This window comes from Magnolia sinica, chromosome 6 (assembly GCF_029962835.1).
Source record: "Magnolia sinica isolate HGM2019 chromosome 6, MsV1, whole genome shotgun sequence".
Lineage (NCBI taxonomy): Eukaryota > Viridiplantae > Streptophyta > Magnoliopsida > Magnoliales > Magnoliaceae > Magnolia > Magnolia sinica.
The window spans coordinates 24,193,827-24,220,740 of record NC_080578.1 but is presented as its reverse complement, the minus strand read 5'-3'; the positions used below and the strand labels follow the sequence as shown (position 1 = coordinate 24,220,740).

Genomic DNA, 26,914 nt, shown 5'->3' with positions numbered 1-26,914 from the left:
TTAATTACCTCCCATTTGCTCTCCCATCATGATGTTGATACTTTACTAAGGCTTCAACTCCAAGATCACACACCTTGCATATGACGCTTTGATGTGGTGACCAAGGTGATGGGAGGTTGAGTATAATTTCCTACAACTAATAGGAAGTTATAAAGCTTGAGAGATTCTACTTAATAGACACTTTAGATGTTGATAGGCATTTGGATTTGCCAAGAGAAACGGTGTCTGAACTATAGAGAGGGCTTGAGACCATAATTTTCTTGTAAAGGAGCTTGAAATGCTCATTAAAGTGAAGAATCACTAAGAAGAGAGAATGAATCTCGTTGAGATAGAGATTATGAGGTTTGATAAAGCTTGGAATACACTAGGGTCTTTAAAATGTCAAAATTTATCATATCCATAAAAGATCTGGTTGCTAGATTTATAAGAGAAATGCTCCAACGCATCTATAATGGCTAGTCTTTGGTTACACCGAGTGGAGGTTCGGTCGCACCGAATTGAAGTTCGATCAAACTGAATTAGACATGAAAGTTGTTGGACAGATTTGGGCTCTTCATTCCCACAGAAGTGGTCTTCAGTCGCACTAAACATGGTCTTCAGTGGGACCGAATGTGACACTTGGTTGCAACCAATTACCCGGAATTCTGCCTAAGCTTGCTGTCCTATTTTAGTCGTTTTTAGTCAAATCGAAGGTAGGTTCAATGGGATCGAATGTCACTGAATTTGTGTAGTTTTTTCAGCAACCTGGGACCTCTAAATCCAATTTAAGATCGTATGGCTTAGGGGATGATCAATAAAGGGTTTACCTATTGGGTTTAAGATCATCTAGAGGTCTAGGTTGTTTTAGGTCAAGGGTTAAGGTCACTAAGGCACCGTATATACCTGTTCTTTTCTCCCTAATGTTCCACCTTCACTTGTGTCTTTCATCTTTAGCTTATAAGGGTTCAACCAACTACATAACATAAGGACTCACGTGATTGACAAATAGGGTGCATAAATCAGTGCACTAATATAATGTTGCCTTAAATCTTTATTATGGGTTTTGTCAAGGAGTGATTCTTTTGATAGTCCTTAGGAACTTGAGATTGGACACGATGGTCATTGCTTTAGGAGAGTCATGGTCCACGAATCGCTGTAGCCTATTAGACCATGATTGTCACAGGTGCATGAGACACGCTTGTGGACATCTGTTCATGAGATGTACAGTCATCTTGTGTGAAGGGACTGGCTTGGGTTAGGATGGACAATCTTTGTCATCAGGAACCGACTTGGTGTCGGTTTACTCCTTACCCTTACTTTACATAGGAGCGTGAGTATACTATAAAAAAGGATTCAGGTTCAGACCTTTGATTACTTAGATTGGTGGATCGAGATCAAGTCAACAATCTAAGGGCCTATTAGCCTGGATTGTTATCATGAGATTATTAATGCCTCGATTTGTGAATAATGTGTGCTAGTGTGTTTTGAGTCGATTGAGCTTCCATTGAAAGATATTGGAAGATCGAAGACTTGAAGACTTGCAGCATCAAGGCTTAAAACACGGGTAAACTTAAGGTGTCTTGGTGAAACCATACCTATACCCTTAGTTCCAAAGCAACCCACCTCTAGATGATACATTCCAGATAGGAAAACCTTTTTTCTATCATCCCAAGCCTTATTCCTTAAAATGAACAAGATGAGCTAGGCTTGAAAGAGGTTCAGACAACTGTTGATCGAATCGACAATCTATCGATTCAAGTTGATAGAATTGGTAGGTCATGTTGATCAAATCAATGGTCCAATCGAGAATGGCCGAAACTATCCAACAAGCAAACTTACAAATTCAGTGAATGTTCGATTGAACTAGCCATTATGTGTTCGTTGGGACTTATTCTCTATACAAGTAGCACTTGGACCTTTGTAAAAGAAAGGAAATTTTCATGGTTTTAGATGGCCTAGATATTCAACTATTATCCATTACTCTTAAACTCTAATCCGTGGAGTTTATGTCATCTACCTTATGATTCATGATTTTATATGAGCATTCTAAGCTACCTTGAAGATGTACATATTCTCTTACATTCTCTATATGTTAGACATCAATCCTATAGGTAAATCCTCATATCTATCATCCTCTAGAATGCCCATTTAAGTGAATGCCCAAATTGGAACCAACTATACCATTAGTTGTAAGAGATTCAACCAACCCTATCTCCCATTTCATTGACACTCTTAATAGGAAGATCATTGCAAGGTAGCTAAAGAAGACATATATCAAAGATTGAGGAAGCTAAAGAGAAGCTGCATCGAGATTAATTGAGCATATCAAAAAGGCGTTATCAACGAGATTGATTCAAACTTGTAAGAGTTCAATTTAAGGGTCCATAGAGTTTGCAACCCGAACTCAAATAGGTCCTTGTGTAGGACCACTTCTTATGGAGTATATGTAGATCATCATGTAGGATCGACACCAACACAGGTGTGTGCATGTAGGTCCTTATGTAGGACCACATCGGTTCCTGGTTAGCCTATAGAAAACCTTGGGAGTCTCTGAGTGAGCCACGTACCGACACGGGTGTGTATGTGTAGGTTATTTATTAGCTTATAGAAAACCTTTGTAAGTCTTCATGGGAGCCACTGACAGGGGTGCACATGTGTAAAGTTCTTGGTTAGCTTATTGAAAATCTTGTAAGTATCCGAGGGAGCCACCGACACAGGTGTGTACGTATAGGTTCTTATGTAGGACCGCCACCAACATAAGGTATGTACATATAAGTCTTTGTGTGGGACTGTCTTTGGTAGGAGTGTATGTAAATTAGTTTTTGTGTAAGACCAATCAAAGGTTTAGGGTAAATCTATTGAAAACTATTGTAAAGATTATCGGTAAACCTATATAAAACCAATTAAGATAGTGAAATTCAGAAAACTAGAGTTTGAGTTCGTTATGCGATAATGAAGTGGGCATTAAGCCAAATCACTATATATCATTGTATTTGTAATTGTGATTTGTATATACAATTTATTATGCTTGTGATTGGATCTGTTTATTTCATATGAATGCATGAATAGATTGTATGCTAGGTACTTAATGCATTGCACACACTTGGTATAACTATCTCTCATCATAGACTGTTGGGGATTTGTGCCCTGTGAAACCACACAGATCTAGATCTACGATAGCAATTCAATAGTAACAAGCAATCATAGAAGAACACAAAGTTTTAACATGGAAAACCCTTGCGGGAAAAAATCACGACACAAAGCAACAGAAATCCACTATGAAAAGAAACTTACAAGAAAGGACTTACCCGATTCGAACAACCTCGAATCTCACCCTTGCTACACCCTTTAATTTTCCTAGAACCCCTTTAGAAAGCTTTAGAATTATTTCCCATTATACCTAGAAAAGCCCTAGGAACCCCTATTTATAGTTTAGGCAACTTCCTTTCGCACCTTACGAAAGACTGACTCAAATTTCCGTAGTTCGCATCAGATTCGGAAACAAATCTGCATGACTATGACTAGTCGAGGCGAGGCTATGATTGGTCGTAGGACCCCTACGACTAGTCGAGACATCCCAACGACCGGTCGAGCAGCCCGAACACCAAAAATCCCAAGTCGCTGGACTTTGAGTCAAGTGGCTCCCACGACGGTCGTGGCTGACCCACGACCAGTCGAACAACACCCAAAATCAGATTTAAGACTTTTTCAACAATCTCCACCAAGTCTTCAGTCTTCAACCATGTAGCTCCTTGACCTCTTCTCTTATCTCTTTATCGTATCATAGCTTCAATCAATGCTTCTCGTGCACACTCCGTCCTTCTTTTATGCCATTGCCAAGCCCAGAGAAGTTGCACAGAACTTGAACTTCTCTATAGGAACGACCTGGGCGAGCATGTCTGCTGGATTCACGCTGGTGTGAATCTTTTTTAGTGTGACATCTCCTTCCTCAAGCACCTGTCGGATAAAGTGGTGATGAACATCAATGTGTTTAGTACGTGAGTGATAAACAGAATTTGTAACCAAATTTATAGCGCTCTCGCTATTACAGTTAACCGGTACGGCCTCCTGCTGAAGTCCCAACTGATTTATCATGCCTCTAAGCCAAACACTTTCTTTAAACGCTTCCGTCGCTGCCATATATTCTACTTCGGTCGTGGAAAGAGCAATCATGGACTGAAGCTTCGACATCCAACTGATTGCTCCACCCACTAGTACAAACGAGTATCCTAAAGTAGACTTCCTGAAATCTATACTGCCTGCGTAGTCGGAATCCACATGCCTAACCAACTTTGTCCTTATTTTCTCAAAAGTTAAGACGTAGTCTTTCGTACCTTGAATATATCGAAGTAGCCATTTCACTGCCTCCCAATGTTGCTTGCTGGAGTTTGACATGTATCTGCTCACAACACCGACTGCCTGTGAAATATCTGGTTTCGTACAGACCATGACATACATTAAACTGCCAACCGCATTCGAATAGGGGACATGAGACAAACTTGCTTTTTCTCATTTGATTTAAGACATTGTTTTGAGGAAAGCTTGAAGTGAGCTGTGTGGGGAATACTCACCAGCTTTGCCTGATCCATCCCATACTTGATCAATACATTTTTAAGGTATTTTGCCTGTGATAACCAAAGCTTGCTCCTCTTCCTGTCTCTATGAATATCTATGCCGATAACCCTCTTTACAGCCCCCAGATCTTTCATCTCGAATGTCCCTGATAACTGAGTCTTGAGTACGTTGATTTCAGACATATCATGACAGACGATCAACATATCATTAACATACAGTACTAGGATGATGAATTTTTCATCACTGAGTATCTTGTAATAGACACAGTGATCATATTCACTCCGAGTAAATTTCTGACTCACCATGAAAGATCAAATTTTTCATACCATTGCCCAGGCGACTGTTTCAGGCCATACAATGACTTCATTAACCTGCAAACCTTTTTCTCTTTCCCTTTAACTTCATAGCCCTCTGGTTGCTTCATGTAGATCTGCTATTCCAATTCCCCATGCAAGAATGCAGTCTTCACATCCATCTATTCCAGCTTAAGATCGTATTGGGCAACGAGTGCCAACACGAATCTGATTGATACCTGCTTAACCACCGGCGCGAATATATTTGTAAAGTCGATTCCTTTTCTCTGAGTATAACCCTTCGCTACCAACCTTACTTTGTATCTATCCTGTTTCCTTTTGAATAACCACTTGCATCCGATCACTTTTCGGCCCACAGGAAGCTCCACCAGCTCCCATGTGTGATTTTTGTGCAATGAGTGCATCTCATTGTCTATAGCCGCCTTCCACTTTTCTGCATCAAGCTTATCAAGAGCCTCCTGAATAGTAGACAGGTCACCCTCATCTGCAATAAGGGCATATGCAATATTGGAGTCGTCCCTATATCTTGTCGGTAACCTGCGATCACGCGGTGGATTCCTTCTCACAGGTGGCTGCTCCACCCGATCATGTACCTCTTTTTTTCGCATTTGTCTCTGACTGTATATCATTTGTATCAATCTGGACGTCTACGATCACCTTTTCCTGTTCTTCTTGCTCCTTTTGATCATTCTTGCTAAATATGGAGCTTTCATCGAATCTGACGTCATGGCTAGTGATGACCTTACGTGTGACCTTGTCGAATAACCTGTAACCTTTCGCACCAATGCCATAGCCAACAAAGATATACTTTTTGGCCCTATGGTCTAGATTATCTCTCTCAACTAACGATACATGAGAGTAAGCTTCACAACCAAATATGCGTAAATCTGAGTAGTCAAGTTTCTGACCACTCCATACTTCCTCTGTTCACCAGATAACAAGCCATATTAACGGCCTTAGTCCATAGGTTCTTGCCCAACGCAGCATTACTTAACACGTATCTAGCCATCTCCAGGAGAGTCTGATTCATTCGTTCAGCCACACCATTTTGCTCGGGCGTGTGGCGCACTGTGTTGTGCCTGATGATCCCTTCATCCTTGCAATAATCATTAAACTCAGTAGAAGTAAATTCTCCACCATTGTTAGTCCTTAAAATCTTTATTTTTCACCTTGACTGTTTTTCCACCATTGCTTTCCATTGCTTGAAAATAGTTAAAACTTCGAATTTACATTTCATGAAGTAAACCCAAACTTTCCTGGAGTAGTCGTCAATGAATGAAACAAAACATGACGACCCCTAATGGAAATTCTCGCGATGGCCCCCATACGTCAGAGTGCACATAATCAAGCACTCCCTTACAAATATGTTTTTCAGATTTAAAAGACAGTCTAGATTGTTTACCATATATACAATGCTTGCATATATATAAATTAGAATTTTTAAAAAACTGAAATTAAACACCGATCAGAAAGTACATTCATGCCCTGCTCGCTCATGTGGCCCAGACGAGCATGCCACATATGTAGAGACGTGGAGTCCGTGATAGTTGCTTCTACTCCACCTGCCGAAGTGCTCCCAATCAACCTGTAAAGGTTTCCATGTCTCTTCGCTCTCATAATCACGAGTGCCCCTTTTGAAACTTTAAGGACACCATTAACACCAGTGAACTTGCACCCTATAGCCTCGAGTGCACTAAGAGAAATCAGATTTTTCTTTATATCAGGAACGTGCCTGACGTTAGTCAAGGTACGCTCCATCCCATCAAATATCTTGATACTCACTGTGCCAACAGCCACAATATTACAGACATTGTCATTGCTCATAAAAACCTGTCCACCATCGCATTCCTTGTAATTAGCGAACCAATTTCGATGAGGAGTCATGTAAGACCCGTATCATGGTCTGTACTATTCCGTAGATTCCCACGATCCTCCTGGTCAAATTTCGGTGACCCGCGACCTATAATCGGCGTTTGCGCGCGATCCTAAGTTGTGTCCCTGTTGAAGGTCAAATATTGCATATTAGACCCCAGTTATTGCTTGGATTTACGAACATAATATCGTTTAATGGCCTGCTTTAATCATATTTGTGATGCAGAGTGTATTTACGAGCATGGAGTGAAAAGGAAGCTTAAAGCATGGATTTAACGCTCTGATGGCACTAAAGGCAATGGACAGACTCCACGGGACCAAGATCAACAGAATTACACATCAGGGATTCATGACAATCGAGAAACTGAAGCTCAAGTGGCTTGAAAGTCAACCAGAATGCAAGATCACAAGGTTTCCACCATCCGTTCAGCTCGAAAATTCATTCATGGACTGAGGACCATAAATTAACGTACATATCGAAATTCAACCGTTGGATCCCTGTAGAAGTGGCCCAACGGATAGATCAGCCCCTAAAATCTAGATTCTGGGTGCAACTGCAATCTGGATGTACCTCAATTTTGGGCCCAACTGTTAAAAAGATAAGAGAAAATAGATGGACGGAACGGATTTCTTATACTTATCACAGTGGACCCCACTTAAGCATGAGTATACATAGTGCACAAGTGCACTAGCCATGCATGGCAGCAAAGAGTCGGTCAAACCGATTGTTGACCATCTCAAAATGGAAATCCTTATTTCCGTCTGCAGAAACAAGGAACAAAGGGCTGCGGTTGGGTTTTGTGGGCCACCACCGTGTTTCAACGGTCCAATCTGGACTGTTCATCAGATGCCCATGACGCTCCTTATCACAGCCTAGGTGGCGGAATTGTAAAAGATCGTGAGGAGAGAAATCCAGCTGCCCAAACGTGGGACGGACGACTGAATGAAAACATCCATGGACCACATAGAATTTGATCAAAAAACAGTGATTCCTGCCTGGTTTTTCGAGCTGCAACGAATAGACGGAGTGGATTTTACAGAAAAACGATGTAGTGGGCCCCACCGTCAGCACTGCGCAAATGGAACAGGCCCTGTTTCGCAGCCGGACGCTGTCCGGTTTTTGCAGCGTGTTGTGCGTTCTTGGAGGCGATCGGACGGATGATCTGAACCGTCCATCATGTAGGTCTGCCAAAAAGATCCCAGAGGACGTTCTCCTTTTAGAAAGAAAGCAAGGAAAGTGGGGATTAGAGGGGCTGTCTTCTTGACTGCGTAACAAGATTTACGTAGAGGGTTGTTTGCTGCGAAAGGAGTGCGGCTGGCGGTCTTTTACGGACGGAGTTCCTTCACCGACTACACCTCTCCACGCTCCAAGCCACCGGCCTTGGGTCTTCTATAAAGGAGAGAGGAGAAGAAAAAGAAACTCTCTAGCCTCCCAATTTGCTCCACGGCTGCCCACTCTCCCAGTCCCGACCAAGCCTTTCCTCCTTCCAATTTTTGATCCCTTTCTCTTTCTTCTCCTCTCTCCTTTATAGAAGACCCAAGGCCGGTGGCTTGGAGCGTGGAGAGGTGAAGTCGGTGAAGGAACTCCGTCCGCAAAAGACCGCCAGCCGCACTCCTTTCGCAGCAAACAACCCTTTGCGTAAATCTTGTTACGCAGTCAAGAAGACAGCCCCTCTAATCCCCACTTTCCTTGCTTTCTTTCTAAAAGGAGAACGTCCTCTGGAATCTTTTTGGCAGACCTACATGATGGACGGTTCAGATCATTTGTCCGATCGCCTCCAAGAACGCACAACACACCGCAAAAACGGACAGCGTCCGGCTGCGAAACAGGGCCTGTTCCATTTGCGCAGTGCTGACGGTGGGGCCCACTACATCATTTTTCTGTAAAATCCACTCCATCTATTCGTTGCAGCTCGAAAAACCAGGCGGGAATCACTGTTTTTGGATCAAATTCTATGTGGTCCATGGATGTTTTCATTCAGCTGTCCGTCCCACGTTTGGGCCGCTGGATTTCTCTCCTCACGATCTTTTGCAATTCCGCCACCTAGGCAGTGATAAGGAGCATCATGGGGATCTGATGGACAGTCCAGATTGGACCGTTGAAACACGGTGGTGGCCCACAAAACCCAACCGCAGCCCTCTATTCCTTGTTTCTGCAGACGGAAATAAGGATTTCCGTTTTGAGATGGTCAACAGTCGGTTTAACCGACTCTTTGCTGCCATGCGTGCACGGCTAGTGCACTTGTGCACTATGTATACTCATGCTTAAGTGGGGTCCACTGTGATAAGTATAAGAAATCCGTTCCGTCCATCTATTTTCTCTTATCTTTTTAACAGTTGGGCCCAAAATTGAGGTACATCCAGATTGCATTTGGACCCAGAATCTAGATTTTAGGGGTTGATCTATCCATTGGGCCACTTTTACAGGGATCCAACGGTTGAATTTCGATGTGTACGGTTAATTTATGGTCCTCAGTCCATGTATGAATTTTCGAGCTGAACGGATGGTGGAAACCTTGTGATCTTGCATTCTGGTTGACTTTCAAACCACTTGAGCTTCAGTTTCTCGATTTTCGCGGATCCCTGGCGTGTAATTCTGTTGATCTTGGTCCCCTGGAGTCTGTCCCTTGCCTTTAATGCCATCAGAGCGTTAAATCCATGCTTTAAGCTTCCTTTTCAGTCCATGCTCGTAAATACACTCTGCATCACAAACATGATTAAAGCGGGCCATTAAACGGTATCATGTTCGTAAATCCAAGCAATAACTGGGGTCTAATATGCAATATTTGACCCTCAACAGTCCCATATATTAAAGTCGGCTCAATTCGAGACTTGTACCAGTGCGACCACATCGTCACCGCGGTTCCGATGCCGCATCTCGCACAGTGAGGCGATGCCCGGGCCAGGAGATGTGGGCCCGCGTTCAATTCGAGGAAAAACGCCGCGCTTTGCGAATTTCGATAGAATCTCTGCAATATGTCCCATCAATCACATCAATCATAAGTCAAGTACATCCCATCACAAGCCATCACTCATCCTTACCTCTCCTTACCCAAAGTCAATGCAACCCATGCTTAGCCCATTCTTTTCTTACAAAAGTCAAAAGAACCCATCCCTTTTCACTTCATCACCACTCCTCTCTCTCTCTCTCTCTCATTTCTCACTCTCCCAAGCAACTCCCAAGGAGAGGAAACGTCCAAGCTCTCCATGAGAAGAGCCATGTGTGGCCCAATCCCTACCACCCTATCTCCCATCTCCACCCTTGGATCATCATCTCCACCGTTGAAGGAGCACTTTTGGAGCATTAAAAAGCTAAGGAGGAAGAAGAATGAGAGGTGGGTGCTTCTCTCTCTCATTCCTTTATTTTGTGGCCCATTCAATGAGTATACGTGGTGTCCAACTGTTCATCAAATGGACCCCATGGCTGTCCAAACGTGGGGACCAACCCACTTTACTACCCCTCTTGGAGGGTCCGGATGATGGAAAAACACATATACCAGGTTGATCCAAATCTCGTGGGCCACGTTGATGTGGGACCCACCTTGATTAAACTGTTCACGCTGTCCGTCCAGTGTCACTGGACGCTGGACATGGCTACACAAGGAAGTGTGAACGGACACTGGGGTGCACTGACACCAGCAGGAAAAAAAATAAATATTAGCTTAGTTTAAGCTTTTAGGGTGGGTTAATTATGCAGGCCCCACCTTGATGTATAAACTAAATCCACACCGTCCATCCCATTCTCCTACTCGTTTTAGGCATTGAGTCAAAACATGAGGCCAATCAGATTATTTGGCGGGCTATAGCATAGAAAATAGTAGTTTTCACCGTTAAAATCACTCGGATGTTTCTGTACACCAATAAAATGTCGGATATTGGACTTGTTTGGTCGGTCTTGAGCCGTAGAATCCAATGGGTGGAGTGGATCCACCTGAAGTGGGCCCGGCATATGGAAAACCGTGAGAAAACTAAAAACAAAACAAAAAAAAATTATATGAAACATACGCAGCAGGACGCTGCTGCTGCCTGAGGATGCGCAGGCAGCGTCCTGCGCTGCTGTGGACGGACGGGCAGGGCTGTGGGCCCCACTTCAGGCCCCATCATCAAGCATGTGGAGTATCTACACCATGCATTTGATGGGTCCCCTTTAGGCAGGGGAATATCCCAAAACTCAACCGTACATGAGGCTTAAGTGGTCCACGATATAAAAAGGAGTAGGGGTATTGAACGTCTGCCATTGAAACCCTTTTGGGTCATTAGACCGTTTGATCAGGGTCTCGCCCTGATGTATTTGTTTACCCGCACGTGTGGGGCCTGCTTTGATTTGGTGCGCTGCACCTACACCGTCCATTGGCTGGACAAGGCCCCTCAATGATGTATATGTTGTAATGCCACACGTCCAGCAGCTGGACGTGTGGGGACCACTAAATTCACGGCGGAATCCACCTTGTCGCATGCTTGTATTATGCAGCCACGCCGTCCATATGTTTGATGGTACGTGTGGAGGTGGATCACCTGATAATGTATTGTAAATCCAGGCTCGCCCCATCCTGGCCGTCCAGATCATGGGCCAGCCGCGATATATGCATTTTAATTCCACACTGTTCATCCAATTGACGTGAGACACCACCTCACATATGTATTGTACACACGTGTGACAGTGAGACCCATGTGAGGTCCTTTTCATCACACTGTTAGCATGTGTGACGGTGGGATGGCCCACCATGTGGGACCCACCTTGATTGGAGGGGATTGGCTGGTGTATCTCACACCAGCTATACAGTTAGTGTAAATGACGTCACCAAGTTTTGTGGGACCCACCTGATGTATGGGATCCACCTTGACGTACGTGTTGCATCTCCACCGTTCAGTTGGAACAGTGGGATGCACTTAATGTATGTATTTTGTCCACCGTCCATCTGTGGATGGTGGGACCCACCAGAGGTATGTGTTACATCCCTACCGTTCACCTATTTGGACTTCAATAGCTACGGGCCCTACCATGAGATATGTGTTCTATCTGAGCCGTCCACCTGCTAGACAAGCAGCGTAGCTGCTGTATTGATGATAACAACTGGGTGGGCCCTGATCATGAGGGATGTGTTATACCCCAACCGTTCATCTAGGACCCCACCACGCAGCTGCTGTCTTCACGTCACCAAGTTCCGTGGGTCCACATCGATGTATATGTTGTATCCGTACCATCCAAGTAGGACGGTGGGATCCACCATCATGTATGTATTTTACCTACACCTGGGACAGTGTTGAACCATTATGTATGTATTTCTCCAAGCTGTCCCACCACCATATGGGACGTGGGCCCCACGTAATGTGCATGTTTGATCCAGATCTCCATCTGATGGGGCCCACTTGGAATGTACATGGCCACCTCAATCTGATTTGTATGAGACTTATTTGATGAGGCCCAATTTGATGTATATGAGGCCCATTGGTGCGGGCCATGGGTGCGGTCCAATTTGATGTATATGAGGTCCATTGGTGCGGCTCACATGATATGGCCAACTTGATGTACGTGAGGCCCATTGTGATGTGTTGAAGGCCCATGGGTTGTGATCCTTTGTGATGTATTCAAGGCCCATGGGACGTGGCACATTTGTAGTATATGAGGCCCAAGTGGTGTGGCCCACTTGTTGCATATGTGGCCCATTTGATGAGACCCAATATGATGTAGTTAGGGCCCATTTGATGAGGCCCGATGTGATATATGTCAGGCCCTTGTGTGAGGCCATGGGCCCACTGTATGCTTAGCTCTATGTGGGTCACTTCTTGGGAGCAATGTTGGTTAAACGTCCACATTGATGGGTGATGATGGTTAAATGTCTATATTGTGACATTCCCTTAGGCCCTTTGTTAGGGCGATTACCGATTCCAATGGACGTGACCGATTTGCCAATTCCGATTGCCGTGACCGATTTACCGATTCTGATTATCGATCAATTCTGATTGTCGTGACTGATTTGCTGACTCTGATCATCAATTGATTCCGATTGTCATGACCGATTGCCAACTCTGATTGCCGTGACTGATTTACCGATTCTGATCATCGATCAATTCTGAATGTCGTGACCGATTTGCCGACTCGGATTATCGATCGATCCCGATTGTCTAGACCAATTGCCGACTCCGATTGCTGTGACTGATTTGCCGATTCTGATTATCGATCGATCCGATTGTCGTGATCGATTTGTCGACTTTGATTTTCGATTGATCCCGATTGTCGAGACTGATTGCCGACTCCGATTCCCGTGACCGATTTACCGATTCTGATTATCGATCAATTCCGATTGTCGTGACCGATTTGCCGACTTTGATTATCGATCGATCCCGATTATCGAGACCAATTACCGACTCCGATTGCCGTGGCCGATTTACCGATTCTGATTATCGATTAATCCAATTGTCATGACCGATTTGCCGACTCTGATTATCGATCGATCCTGATTGTCGAGACCGATTATCGACTCTAATTGTCGTGACCGATTTGCCGATTCTGATTATGGATCGATCCGATTGTCGTGATCGATTTGCCGACTCTGATTATCGATCGACCCCGATTGTCGTGGCCGATTGCCGATTTCGATTGATGTAACCGATTTGCCGACTTTGATTATCGATTGATTCCGATTGACCGATTATCGATCTCTATTAACAAGATTGTATATGCCGATTCCGATTGTATAGGCCGATTTCGATTGTCGAGGCTTATGTGATGAGGCCCATTGTGATGCATTTGCCGACTTTGATTATGTTGCCCATTGAGGCCCGATCGTGATGTACCGATTAACCGATTGATTAAGGCCATCGATTGTATATTGACTTCGATGGTCGATTGTATGGCCGATTTATTTCGATGGCTCTATGTGATGAGGCACTTTGATTGTGATGCCATTTCGAGGCCGGATTGATGGATGCCATTGTGATCTATGATTATGCCCATGTGAAGATATGGCACCATCGATTGATGTGTATTATACCATTGATTGTAAGGCCCATCGTGTTGTATATGTAGAACTTCGATGTGAGGCGTGGAGCCCATTTATCTATGTTTGGCTCATGTGGGATGTGCATGTGTATTCCTTGGGCAATGTTGTTTGAATATTCCAGCACTTCGTCGAGCCTGCATTTATGATGGCCGTGTGGTGCCGATTATTCTAATGTCGATTATAGATATCACGTGAAAGCCATGTAATTGTCATCACGTTGAGTGATTACGATACATGCCATACGCATCATCTGTATGTTTGTTATGAGATTTAGTTGACCATTGCATATGACATTGGGCATGTTGTTATGAGACTCCCTGATAGGCGGAGATTTATCTTATATGAGTACATGACATGCGCAGGATTGATGCATGACTGGATTGTATGACTCATGCATCTTGCATTATGTGTTGTGATTACTGTACGCCCTAGCGACATCAGGGTCGTAGCCTCCACAGGTATTTCGTGGATGGCCAGATGGGACACCAGAAATCTGTTCTACATGGGGTGCTATAGATATCCCTGGGTGAAAGTCTCTAAACCCTCTTGGTTCCAGAGGTTGCTCCAACGTCTAGACCGAGTGGATGCATGAGCGCATGAGGGCCATTTACCTTTAGGCCGCGTCTCCCACTGTGTCGTGGTCGGTTGGAAGGGGTACGACCTTACTTGCCCGAGAGGAGGGGGTAATGCTAGGCTGAGTCTTTCCAGCTTGAGGAATGGGTCCGCTATCGACGGGCCGGGCCCGATATTGGCAGGCGGATAGTGAGGTCTCTTCCACTCACCTTGTTGCGCGCGATGGGGCGACAATCTGGTTTGGAGTGTAATAGACCCCGGTGATTTTCCAAAGAGGAACCGTACTGATATGTGGACTTATTAAGTAGGAGTTGCATGCTCATTCATTCACTCTCCACTCGGGCTGGTGGTACGCAACTAATTGTTGTGTATCTTCGTTATGACAAGGATTTCGGTTGGGCGCGCGACTAACCTGAGATCAGGAGTCTACTACATTGAGTTTGCCTATCCAAATTTAGGTATGGGACTGGTTTGGATAGAAGCCCCTTGTGATGGACCCCATAGCCTGCGATACTACGTACGATCATCCCGACTTCACTCCAACTTAGTCATTTCATTCGCATCGCATATTGCATTGCATCATCGACATTTGATATTTGACTTACTGTCTCCGCATTGCATAACTGATCTACATTGCTTCATCAGTATATGATATTGTTTTTATTATATTGTTGCATCGCATCATTTGGATAAGGCTGATGGTATTTATAGGCCTATCAACATGTTTTCGCATTTCTCTGATATTGTATAATTTATAGGCTTGTCGGTATTTCCGCTTACTCTGATTACTCTAATATTGCTTACTTGACACTTACCTTGTACACACACTTTCACCACCCTCTAAGCTTTCTATAAGCTTATGCACGATAGATGCGTGCAGGTGATGTTAGGTTGCAGTAGTAGCGTTGAGCTTAGAGCGTGCAGCGGACTTCTGGAGCCTTGGTTTTGATATATTTATTTCCCCTTTAGCATTGTATTCAAATGATTATATTAATGGATATATGATGATGATGTTGCCTTTACGATTTGGGTAAACTTGTGGTTATGCTTCTTACGAGATAAATGTATATTGAAAAATTCTCCTTGTAGGATCTCAGGATCGGAAGCTGGCATATGGGTGCTGGGAGCCGAGAATGGGTTACTACGGAGGCTGTCGGCACTGGATTTGGCGATCGGGATTCCTGTGAGTCCGATCTCCGGATTTAGGGCTTGACAAGTCATGTGATAAGATGCTCTTGTGTCAAATATCCACTTGTCCTTATGATTGTCGTGTAAGTGACCAATCATGGAAACAGATAGAATATCACCACTACTTGATTCTTCATTATATGTGACCACATTGGCCTCCTTGGAAGAAGCCGCTGAATTTTCTTTCTTCGTTTTAAGATTTCTACAATCCTTCTTCATGTGTCCAGACAACCCACAATTCCAACATTTTAATTTTCCTTTGCCCTTGCCCTTGGATTTGAATTTAGGTCTTGAGGATCCTGTACCTCTCTTAGAATCTCTGCCCCTCGTAATCAGTGCATCCGAAGATGCCCCCATGTCACTGCTTAGCTTTCTCTTAGCCTTTCCTTGAAGGGCTGAGATAACGGTGTCAACACTTAGGGTTTTATTTGCGGTGCACATCGTGTCCCTGAAAGACTCATATGATGAAGGAAGAGAATTCAACAATATACATACTTGTTTCTCATCTTTGACCACTTCCTCCATATCTAGCAATTTGCACATCAATTTATTAAAGTTGCTGATATGGACTTCTAGATCTCTACCTTCTGCCATCTTGAAGGTATAACATTGTAGCTTCAAGTGCAGGTGATTTTCAGAGGACTTCTTTGCATAGATGTTCTCGAACTTCGCCTACAAGCTAGCTACAGTTTTCTTCCTCAAAACATTATAAAAAACTTCATCCATGAGACATAAACGGATAGAGGCTAAAGCATTACTATCAAGGTTTTCCCATTCATCATCTTTCATGGTAGATTTTCGCTCCCCAAGAGCCTTAATCTCGCCTTGCTTGGTTAACAGGCTAAGCATCTTAACCTTCCATAACTCAAAATTATTTTTGTCTGAGTACTTCTCAATATCAAACTTGTCGTTTCCCATTATTACTAATCCTATAGATTCAGATCTGTGCCCCAACGATTGCTCTGATACCACTTGTTGAGGATTTGTGCCCTGCGGAACCACACAGATCTAGATCTAGGATAGCAATTCAATAGTAACAAGCAATTACAGAAGAACACGGAGTTTTAACATGGAAAACCCCTGCGAGAAAAAACCACGACACAAAGTGACAGAAATCTACTATGAAAAGAAACTTATAAGAGAAAGGACTTACCCGATTCGAACAACCTCGAATCTCACCCTTGCTACACCCTTTGATTTCCCTAGAACCCTTTTAGAAAGCTTTAAAATTATTTCTCATTATACCTAGAAAAGCTCTAGGGACCCCTATTTATAGTTTAGGCAACTTCCTTTCGCACCTTGCGAAAGACTGACTTAAATTTTCGCAGTCCGCATTAGATTCGGAAACAAATCTGCGTAACTACGATTAGTCGAGCTGAGGCTATGACTGGTCGTAGGACCCCTATGACCAGTCAAGACATCCACACGACCGGTCGAGCAGCCCGGACACTAAAAACCCCAAGTCGCTGGACTTTGAGTCGAGCGGTGCTCGACTAGTCGAGCAGCTCCCACGACCAGTCAAGCAACACCCAAAATCAGATTTAAGACTTTTTCAACATAGACTAGCTACACAATTAATTATATCTTTATAGTCTATGATCTTAGACCTGCTTAATTGATTAAATTGTCTAATATTTTTAAAAAGGTTCTATTCACCCCCTTTAAAACTTAGCTATAATTCTAAGCTCCGCAAGCTTTCGCATGTCGTGGTATCGTGTTAGATACTCATGCAATTTCAAAGATCATTACTTGATGATGCATGAAAGATAATTAATCCTTAGATGTCAAGATATTAATTAGTCAGCTTTAACTCTTCCTACGAGATCCTTACAAGGGCTAATAAAGTGAATGTAGCTGTGTACTTTCATTAAGAGCTGCTAATTCTTATACAGTCCAACAAGGGATCTATTGGTTTGCTTAGAAACATGTTTATGGCTTTAATCTGGATAAACCATGAACCCATCAAGCGGTTTTTCCACTGGGTCCAATACTCTAAATGTTTTAATTAGGTTTTCAAAGGTTTTTAACCATTGAAATTTTGTTTTAACCATTAAAATTGTTTTAATCAGACTTGATGATAGCTTAATGGTTCACTTCTGATTGACTTGGGATATGATCATTAGACGATGTCTATGGAAGTGGAGAAATTAAATCATGAGTATATGCATAAATGAGGCGAAGTAGAACACTTCCCTTATAATAGATTACAAAGTTATGCGTAGAGTGGTGGAGTACCATACTGGTATTCCCTTGAAACTAGGGTTGTCAAGGGGCTAGGCCTGGGGTTGGCCTCAACCTAAATTTTGAACAGTTTCGGGTCGGGCCAGGCCTATTCAAAAATTTTCTTTTGACAGGCTTGAGCCCAGCCCATTGACACCTTTACCTGAAACCCTAATTTCCTCCTTATTTATTAATTGATCATATCCCAGAGGAGTTAATGCGAAAAGTCCTAGACACATTTTTTTTAAGTGTGTGAATTAGATAAAAGAGAGAAGTATGTAGAGAGAGTGAATGAGTTTTTCATCATTTTTTCCATCTTCTCTATCTCTGTGTGGTCCATCCTTATGGATGGTTGTAGGATTCCTTAACACCTTCCAAAGAAAATTTATTAGACTATCTATATCTCTCCAGTACTAAGATAGATGGAGGAAGAAACTTCTAATTTGGAGGACCATCATTGATATTGGATCAACACATATTATCAGATCGATTCTAGATATGATTTAACTTTCTCGAGTTAGTTATATGATTCAATTAATTGTACATGATCGCATTTAAGAGGTCTTGAAATTAGGATTTGATATTTGAATTCAGAGAAAATAGAATTCCACTATGCAGTTCGATGAAATCCTATCAACACCTAGCATAGGTTGACACATCTATGGTTAGTATAAATTTCACATAAACATCATAGTGAGGCCCATGTGATCAGCAATGATTTGCTCATTATGAAAACACTAAGAAGTGCAGGGCTAAGATAGGCATGTATGAGAAATTGTACATGTTAAGAGACACATGTATAAGAAATTGTACATGTTTTGAATATTAACTCAAATTAATCTAATTAAATTACGGAACCCATTCTCACTAAAGTCATTGTCCCAGAATCAGATTGTATGAATGATCTTAACCTTTAATTCATGGGCACTTGTTTGTTGAAACATGATCACCGGATATTTTTTATTCCTAGTTGTCCAATAAATGTCCACTAATCTCATATGAACGAGAAAATAAATCTAATTTTTAATTATAAAATATAATTTAGACATTTTAATTTCAATTACTCTAATGACAAGTGTAATTAATTTTTAAAAATAATAGATGATTGTGTTTTCGTATATGTCTTATATATTTATAAATTATATAAATTAATTTAAAATATAGTTACCTCACTTTTTGGACAATACATTAGCACATTGTTTAGGACCTTATACAAAGAAAACTTATTATATACAATTATTTTGTATGATTTTCTTTTTGCCATTTCTAAGTGTGTGATGATCTTATATATCTTTTGACATCCATTGAAGTTTCATTTAAAATTCAACCATAGTTTCAATATTTTTTAAAAACAAAACGAAACATTACATGTTACATCTAATATATTGAATGCAATAACTAATGTATCTTTATATCCTAAGGATGTGATACATTGATTAGCTTAAGAGTCAGGACAATTTACTTCTGTAAAATGAAAATTTGCATTTAGGTTGCATTTGGATACAAGTGGTCCATTGTTCAAGTCATTTAAAGTGTTTATATTATAAGGGGCCCATGAATACAAAATCCCTCAGTTGGAAACTTCCCAACTCTTCAATAGGTAGCCAATAACTGAACGGTTATTAGAAAACAAAGTGCAACAACAATTCACATTAAGAAAAGAATTAACAATCCATGCTTATGATCTCTCATGATTTTTGGAGTACTTTCCATTCATGTGAGGATCCACCATAACAAAGGTTAAGATTAATTGATCATGGTCTCACTTGTATGATTCGTGGAGCAGAATGTACTGTACAAAGATTCGCCTAAGCAGTTGCTTAAATGGTATCAACTCCCGTTTTACAAGTTACCTAAAACACTCAACCCCTATCTGGCCACCATGCTATATATGTAAAATCCAATACATCCATCAAGTGATGAACTTTATGTTCACAGACGCACAGAAGATCTAAGTGATAAAACCTTAGATTGGCCACATCAACGGAATAATGTAAAATTATTATGCATAAAAACCTTTTAAGTTCGTGTTCTGGTACCTTTGTTTTGCCTTAGACTAATTTTTATATATTCTCTTCATCTTGTCGATTCATACGCGATGAACGGTGTTGATTAAAGGTATATAGGTCATGGTGGTGCCAAATAAAAACATATGGTTGGAGTGCCATACCCTCCTTATGATGTGGCTCACGTCAGTTGTTTATTTGGCTGATTTTTTTGCCCCACAACCTAACATGGGGAAGTGCACCAATAGATGAAGTGGATTTTATATATATATTCAACATGGGAGGGTTCGATTGAGTTTGTTTACACATGGTGTAAAACAAGCATTATAAGGGGTCGCTTGGCACCTTGGATTTGGGGGAGATTTGAGGGGTTTCAAATCCCCTCAAAGAGGGGTTTGATATCCACCGTGAGAGCTTGGATTACATCTAAAATCATTCCAATAGTTGCATGTGTAATATGTTTGTCACTAGAGTATAAAATGATTGGGCACATGGCCTACTAATGATATCCCAAAGCAATTTGATTATCAATTACATTACTATAATTACTTTAATATGATGATAAGTGCCGTCCAAATATTATCCATTTAAATCAATAGTTAAAAATCATTGGTTAGTCACTCACACATGATCTTGTGCTTGTGGCCCATCCAGGCTTGGAATTTCATCATTTTTGGGCAAAGTATATATTTCAGTGGGTTTATTACAACCATTGTATCAAACATTTCATACGTTCACTAATTAGACATATTAAAGTTGATTTAGTAATTAAATTCAAACCACTGTAAATATACCATGCATGCTACTTTTAGATTAAAGTTGATTTCCAATCCAGGGTGCCAAATACATGTTTCCAAATGGCCCCTAAGCGGATTTCAAATCCAGGGGGTTCCAAATCCACGTTCTCCAATGGCCCCTAAAGGATTTGTGCATACCCATCCCCACAAAGAGTGATATAATAAGGAAAACTTTGACACCATAAAAGGATTTGGGCACACCCATCATCAGTGATTGGTTCACGTCATCATCAAGACTACCACTATATTTATATTTATTTTTTTAGGTTCTGAGTTTTTCATCAACCCCGGTGAGAATATATTAGGTAGGGATACCATGTGAAACAATCACTTGTTCTCTAAGCTTGCGCCATTAAAGGATAGTGCATCAATGTACATCAAAGGACTTTAACATAAAGGATTTATAGGATCCTGAACCCATGATCATGCATCCAAACATTAATCTTTGGACCACAAGGGTTGTCAATGGGTGGGGTAAGTTCTGTCCAAGCTTGGCCACTAAGTAAATCTTAGGTGAGAGCTTAATGGCTGGAGCCCAATCCAAGCCATTGCTTAAACACATACTTTTGTGCAAGTTTTGAGTTGTTTATTTAGTGCACCCCATTATGCATGATATATGACAAAAATGTTCTTGGAATCATAAATGGGTTGGGCTAGGGTGGCTCGGGTCAGTCTGGCGGGCTTTTTAACGAAGCTTGAACCCAGCTGGGTTATTAAACAGGCTGAAAATTTTAAGCTTGAGCCTGATTCTCAAGCCTTGTATTCCAGGCCAAGGGTAGCTCAAAGTGGGCCAGGCCTGAAAGCCCAACAAGTCAGTCCAGTGCATTGACAACCCTAGCTGAAGGCGGCTGTCCTTCAGCTGGTGGCCGTGGACAGATCAGGGTCCATGGCGAGAGTCCCTGATCCAATTGTTAGGTAGGAGTAGAAATAACCGATCGTCCAGCTACAAACCTCCTAATTCACATGGCCCTACATGGTGGTTGCTTTGGCCTGATTTTAGGTGGTTGTATTTTTATGATAGGTCAACCTTATTGATGAGTTGAATGTACACACATTTCATCTAGCCACCTGTGAGATTTTCTCATTTCTCATACCAAACATCATTGCCATAAAAAGACACAAATTGGGTGGTGTAGCCTACACCACGCTCAGTGGTGGTATGATGATGTGGTGAGATTTGATTGGCTCACCACCATACATTCAGACGTCTGATAGGGCATGCACCCCAGGTCCAGTGAGCCAATCAAATCTCACCACATCATCATACCACTGTGAGCTAGTGTAGGCCTACATTACTCAAATCCACTTCCATTGTTTAAGGGACCAATTTGGAACCACAAGGGCGCTTGAGAAGAACTGTGCCTCTGTGCTGGTGCTGTAGACGTGGTGTAAAAAGACTGAAATGTAGGGTTGACCTTTGAGTTTGGATACGATAATTAGAATTCCTTGACATAGGCTGATTGGTTTCGATTCTTTCCCTATCCAGGTGGACCTAATATCAAATGAGTTCAGGTACCGGCCGTTAGGTCCCTCATTTGATGTGGACAGGGATTAGACTTGACTGAGCCCGCCTATCACATAGGCTTGCCACTTCAACATATTCATGGTGGTATAAATGGGTTCTCTGACAAGCACATGGCTTAGCAAACCTCACTCAGCTGCTAGAATAATTTTGGGAATTTTACAAAAGAGTACCTGATTAATACCTTATATTTTGGTGTTTTTTTTTCTTTTTCAAAAAGCTATATTATTAAGCATTCTAATTATCATTCTACTGCCTTCTATTATATTTCTTTAATAACCTTAGGATGGGTATGCAGGCAAATGGATTGGCTGCTTGGATGGGCCCCACTGTGATGTTTATTTAAAATCCGCTCCAATTGCAGCTGCATTACCTCATATTAAGCTGAGAGACCAAAAATCATCCCATCCATGATTTAGGTGAACCACATGATTAGAAATAGGATACGGGGCATCAATCACCCTCCAAACTATTTCTCTTGATTTGGCCCATTGGAATGATGGATGGGCCTAATTTTTAGACCACAAGACTAAACATTCATGTGTCATCTAATGGTTGGAGTAGAGTTTATACAATCATCACGGTGTGCCCTATAAAAATCATGGTACATATTTCTCCCAACTGTCTCCTTTGGTGTAGCCCACCTGAATCACAAGTTAGCATGCATTTTTTACTCTAGGCCTAAATTAGGGCAACATATCTAATGGTTAGAGTGAATTTCACATATAAATCACAGCAGGCCTTGTAAAAATAAAACAAGTCTGACATCCTTCTTCTATAGTACAAAGAGATTATTTAGAAAAAAGAAAAAAGAAAAAAAAAAAAGCACATTGTATATGAGACATCACTGTTGATTTTAACTGGTCCAGCATGATTACGTAAGATCCACTCAAAACATTAGATATTTAGCCATCAAGATTATTATTAATATATTAAAGATCTTGATGATAGACACAAACGAGATAGATTGGGTGGTCAAATAACCCTCGGTCATTAGATAATAATCATAGGTAATGAGTAAATTAATCTCATGGCATAAGATGAAAAGGGATAAACTATACTCGTTGAATATTACTTGAATGATCAGGTAGCCATCAATTTATAGTTACGGATGATGGAGAGAGTATCCTCATACAATAAAATAAAAAGAAATTATGCTATTAATTCAGGATCGAGTTGATCAGCATATTTCTGTGTATTCATAAAAGAGAAGGGTTGCGTTGTTATCTTCTAGATAAACTAACCGGTAGGCTGAACAGCTTATTAGTGGAAGCAAAATTTATGATACATTCAAGAAATAGGCCTTAATGCATAAATAGATAAATAAATAAATATTATTATAATTATTTGATTATAAAAAAGAATTTTATGATTTAGTGAAGCAAACCTTATAATATATTAGTTTTGCAGACTATATGGCTCAGTGAAAGATGTTGGTACATGTGCATGCACACATGTAGCCTATATATATAGTCTTAGAAGTAGAAGCACTCTTGTTGTAACCTTCCACTCTAAAACTGTGGCAATACATAACTATTCCAGCTAGGTCATGAAACCGTTATTTCAAGGATTTGAAGGCGGCTTCTCCGCCCATAGAATGGAAAAATTCAAATGTTGGTGCATCTATGAAGTAAAAAGAAAGACAAGAATAATGAAGGTGAGAGAAAAGAAGAGGAAAAAATCATATAATATTTGTTGAGAAATCGAAACGTTAGCCAAACAGCATCTCCCTCGTTCCTATGATGGCTCATCAATTAAGTGCTGGCATTGCTTGTTTATTCAATTTCTAAGTAATTTACAAGTTCCTGGGTATCATCCATCGCTCTTCAGAGCATCAAAGTTTTTTTTTTTTCTGGAAAAGACAATAAGAAAACACACACACACACATATGGTGATTGATATTTGCACCAATCCCTTTTGATACACACATCCTTTCTTTCCACTTATGGTAGTACTTGTGCCATATCCTGTAAAAGAAATACAAAAAAGGGTACGTCTATAAAAAAGAATGCCTCAAAACGGTACAATATTTTCATGGTAACAGGCATGAACGGAAGCAAGGTGATTTATTCCACGTCCTGAAATGCAACCCTAAAATCTCCTTAGCTTTCTCCTTTGCCTTCCTACTGCATGCACCCTGTACAACCATGCACAGCTTAGTAACCCCACCAACCTCCACCATCTCCTTCAAAATCTCTCCTCCCATACAATACCTACACACCAGTAGCAGCACCTTCACAGCTCTCTCATTGGCCAGCTGCGACACCCGCAGGATCTTCGATGACACCGCGGCCACGCTTGCTGGGTGGGCCACAAATGCTGATCGCCCATCAGACCACCCACACAATATCTCCAGCACCACCAACATACTCTCACAGCTCCGCCTTTCGTCGGTCTCTGCAAGTAGCTCTACTAGCACTGGTACAATACCCGCTTCGATCGCCCTTATCCTGTTCCTACCAAATGGTGTTACCAATATTAGAATCGATAGTGTAGCCGTTGTAGCCCGTTTCGAGTTCTGATCTTTTAATATCTCGACAATGCCGTCGAAAAGATCAGAGTGCAATTCCATCTTGTAGTTTTCACCTATTACCTTGAAGATGGATTTGAGAAGAAGGGCTGCATGAATTCTAGCTTGGAAGCTTCCTAGTTGGAGTATACTAGATAAAGATCTGATGATCTTACCATTGTTATCTTCCACGATCTTCTCCAACGTCTCAGGCGATAGCCTGAGATGGAATAATACGTTCATGAATTCTTCAATGGTGGTTGAATTTCCATTAAGATGCGAAATCTCTTGTGGAGATGTTTCAGTTACTAGAGATGCTATGAGAGAAGGGATACCGGATTCTTCCACGTATCGCCTGTTGTTTTCGTTCTCTTGGATTAGGAGTTTGATACTACGGAGTGATTTGATTTGTGATTCAGGTTCTCTTACCTTGTTGATGAGATCGTGAAGGTGAGAAAGATCGAAGGTGGGTCTCGGTGGATCGACGGCTAGGATGAGTTTTGATGACTTGAGGAGGTGCCATGATTGGATGAGGCGGAGGAGGGTGGAGTTTGGGGTGAGGGTGTGGTTGTCGAGGGGCTGCTTCGTAACGGGGCATGTGTTGTGTTTGTATCGGAAGAGCCAACGGTCGATGCTCTCTCGATCGTACGTTATGCCTGTTGAGAGGGTGACTGGGTCCTTCATGATCTGGAGAGAGATGGGGCAGATGAAGAAAGAAGGAATATCAGGACCATCCATCTCCTCTCTCTCTCTCTCTCTGATTAAGAAGCAAACGAAAGGGTGACAGAAGATTTCCAAGATGATGGAGTCGAAAGAAATGCCAAATTAGGAGATGGTTTTAGCAAATGCTTATATAAAAAGGGAGATGGATGAGATGAGATTGGTGGTGGGTGGTTTATGTTATTGAGAGTCAAAAAGAGAAAACGAGTAGGGAAAAGACACACACAGAGAGAGAGAGAGAGAGAGAGAGAGAGAGAGAGAGATGAGCTGAATCCACCGCCTGAAGCACTCAAATCCCAATCATGACAGACACCGTTCTGGGGTCTTTGACATCACAAAACCCTCGTGTTGGATATGAGGCTTGTACTTTCCCTTTTTTGGTATAGAGAGAGAGAGATTTGCTTTTACTCGGTCTTTATTGGACTTTATACGAGCGTTTACTATTTTCGGAATCCTGGCCTCCACGGATTCGGTCCAGTCAGGAGTTCTGTGGGGCCCACCTTGATATATGTATTTTATCCACTCCGTTCATCCATTTTTTCAGATCATTTTAGGATACTATTCCAAAAATAATACAAATATACTTCGAAAATAGAGCACACAGTGGGTATTGAACGCTCACCATTAAAAACATGTTGGGGGCCACAGAAGTTTTTGATCAAGTTGAAATTTTATTTTTACCTGATATTATTAACAGTTTGGATGGAAAATAAACATGCCGTAAGGCCGTAGAAAGGTTGCAACGGTGAGCGTCATTATCACCATTACTTCCTGTGGCGTGATAAACTTTAGCATTTGATCTGCCCTTTTTTGTTTTTTATAATAAAATAATTCGAAAAAAATGGATGAACGGAGTAGATAAAATTCATACATCATGGTGGGCCCCACAGAGCCCCTGCCTGGACTGGTTCCGTCCATGCAAGGCAGGACGCAACTGCTTTCACCATATTTTATTTTCTTTTTATATTAATTGAATTTCGCAAGGAAGTAATCCACTGGATAAGAGAACAAGCGAGAGATGACGATCTCAAGGGCCATTATCTGATTGAATGAGTTTAGCTAGCTAGAATACATCCCCTGGCCTATTGTAAGGCAATAGCGTTGGATTTCAACTTTTGAATCTTAGATCGTCTTACAATGATCCAAACCGTTGATTCTGTGAGTCTCAAATTTTATGGTGCATGGACAGCTACAAAATTCTGGAATTAGATTATTTCAATCATTTGAAATTTGTCTTTTTTCTGCTTTGAAAAATGGATGGTTACTGTAACCTGTGTAATCAAAGTGCTGAAATATTCAATTGATAAGGGCCGCTGTCTGCCGGATAGAGCTGGCCTAGGCTCTGTATAAGATATGATAGGTGAGGCAGGTCTTTTGCCCTGTCTCCCACTTGAAAGCCTTAGTCTGTAAATTTGTAATATTAATAGAATGCTTTTTAAGAAAGAAAAATAAAATAAAAAAATTAAAAAAAAAAATATATACTATTGATAAACTTTTAGGGAATCCTCCGTCCAAGGGGTGCCCTCTCGCATTAAATGGTTTGGATAACCGGGGAAAGCCCAAGACCAATGGATAATATCCTAACGTATCACATTACAATACGTCAGGAAAACCAATAGATAATATCCTAACGTA

The 26,914-nt window shown here is 41.6% G+C and overlaps 1 protein-coding gene across 1 annotated transcript; it reads right to left on the bottom strand.

Annotated features, from left to right (window-relative positions):
- Positions 1–23,908: 23,908 nt before the first annotated feature.
- LOC131249925 (E3 ubiquitin-protein ligase PUB23-like) lies at positions 23,909–25,414 on the bottom strand. The gene has a single exon (XM_058250658.1). The coding sequence runs from the start codon at positions 25,295–25,297 to the stop codon at positions 24,083–24,085; it is 1,215 nt and encodes a 404-aa protein (XP_058106641.1). The 5' UTR covers positions 25,298–25,414; the 3' UTR covers positions 23,909–24,082.
- Between the last annotated feature and the right edge of the window lie 1,500 nt (positions 25,415–26,914).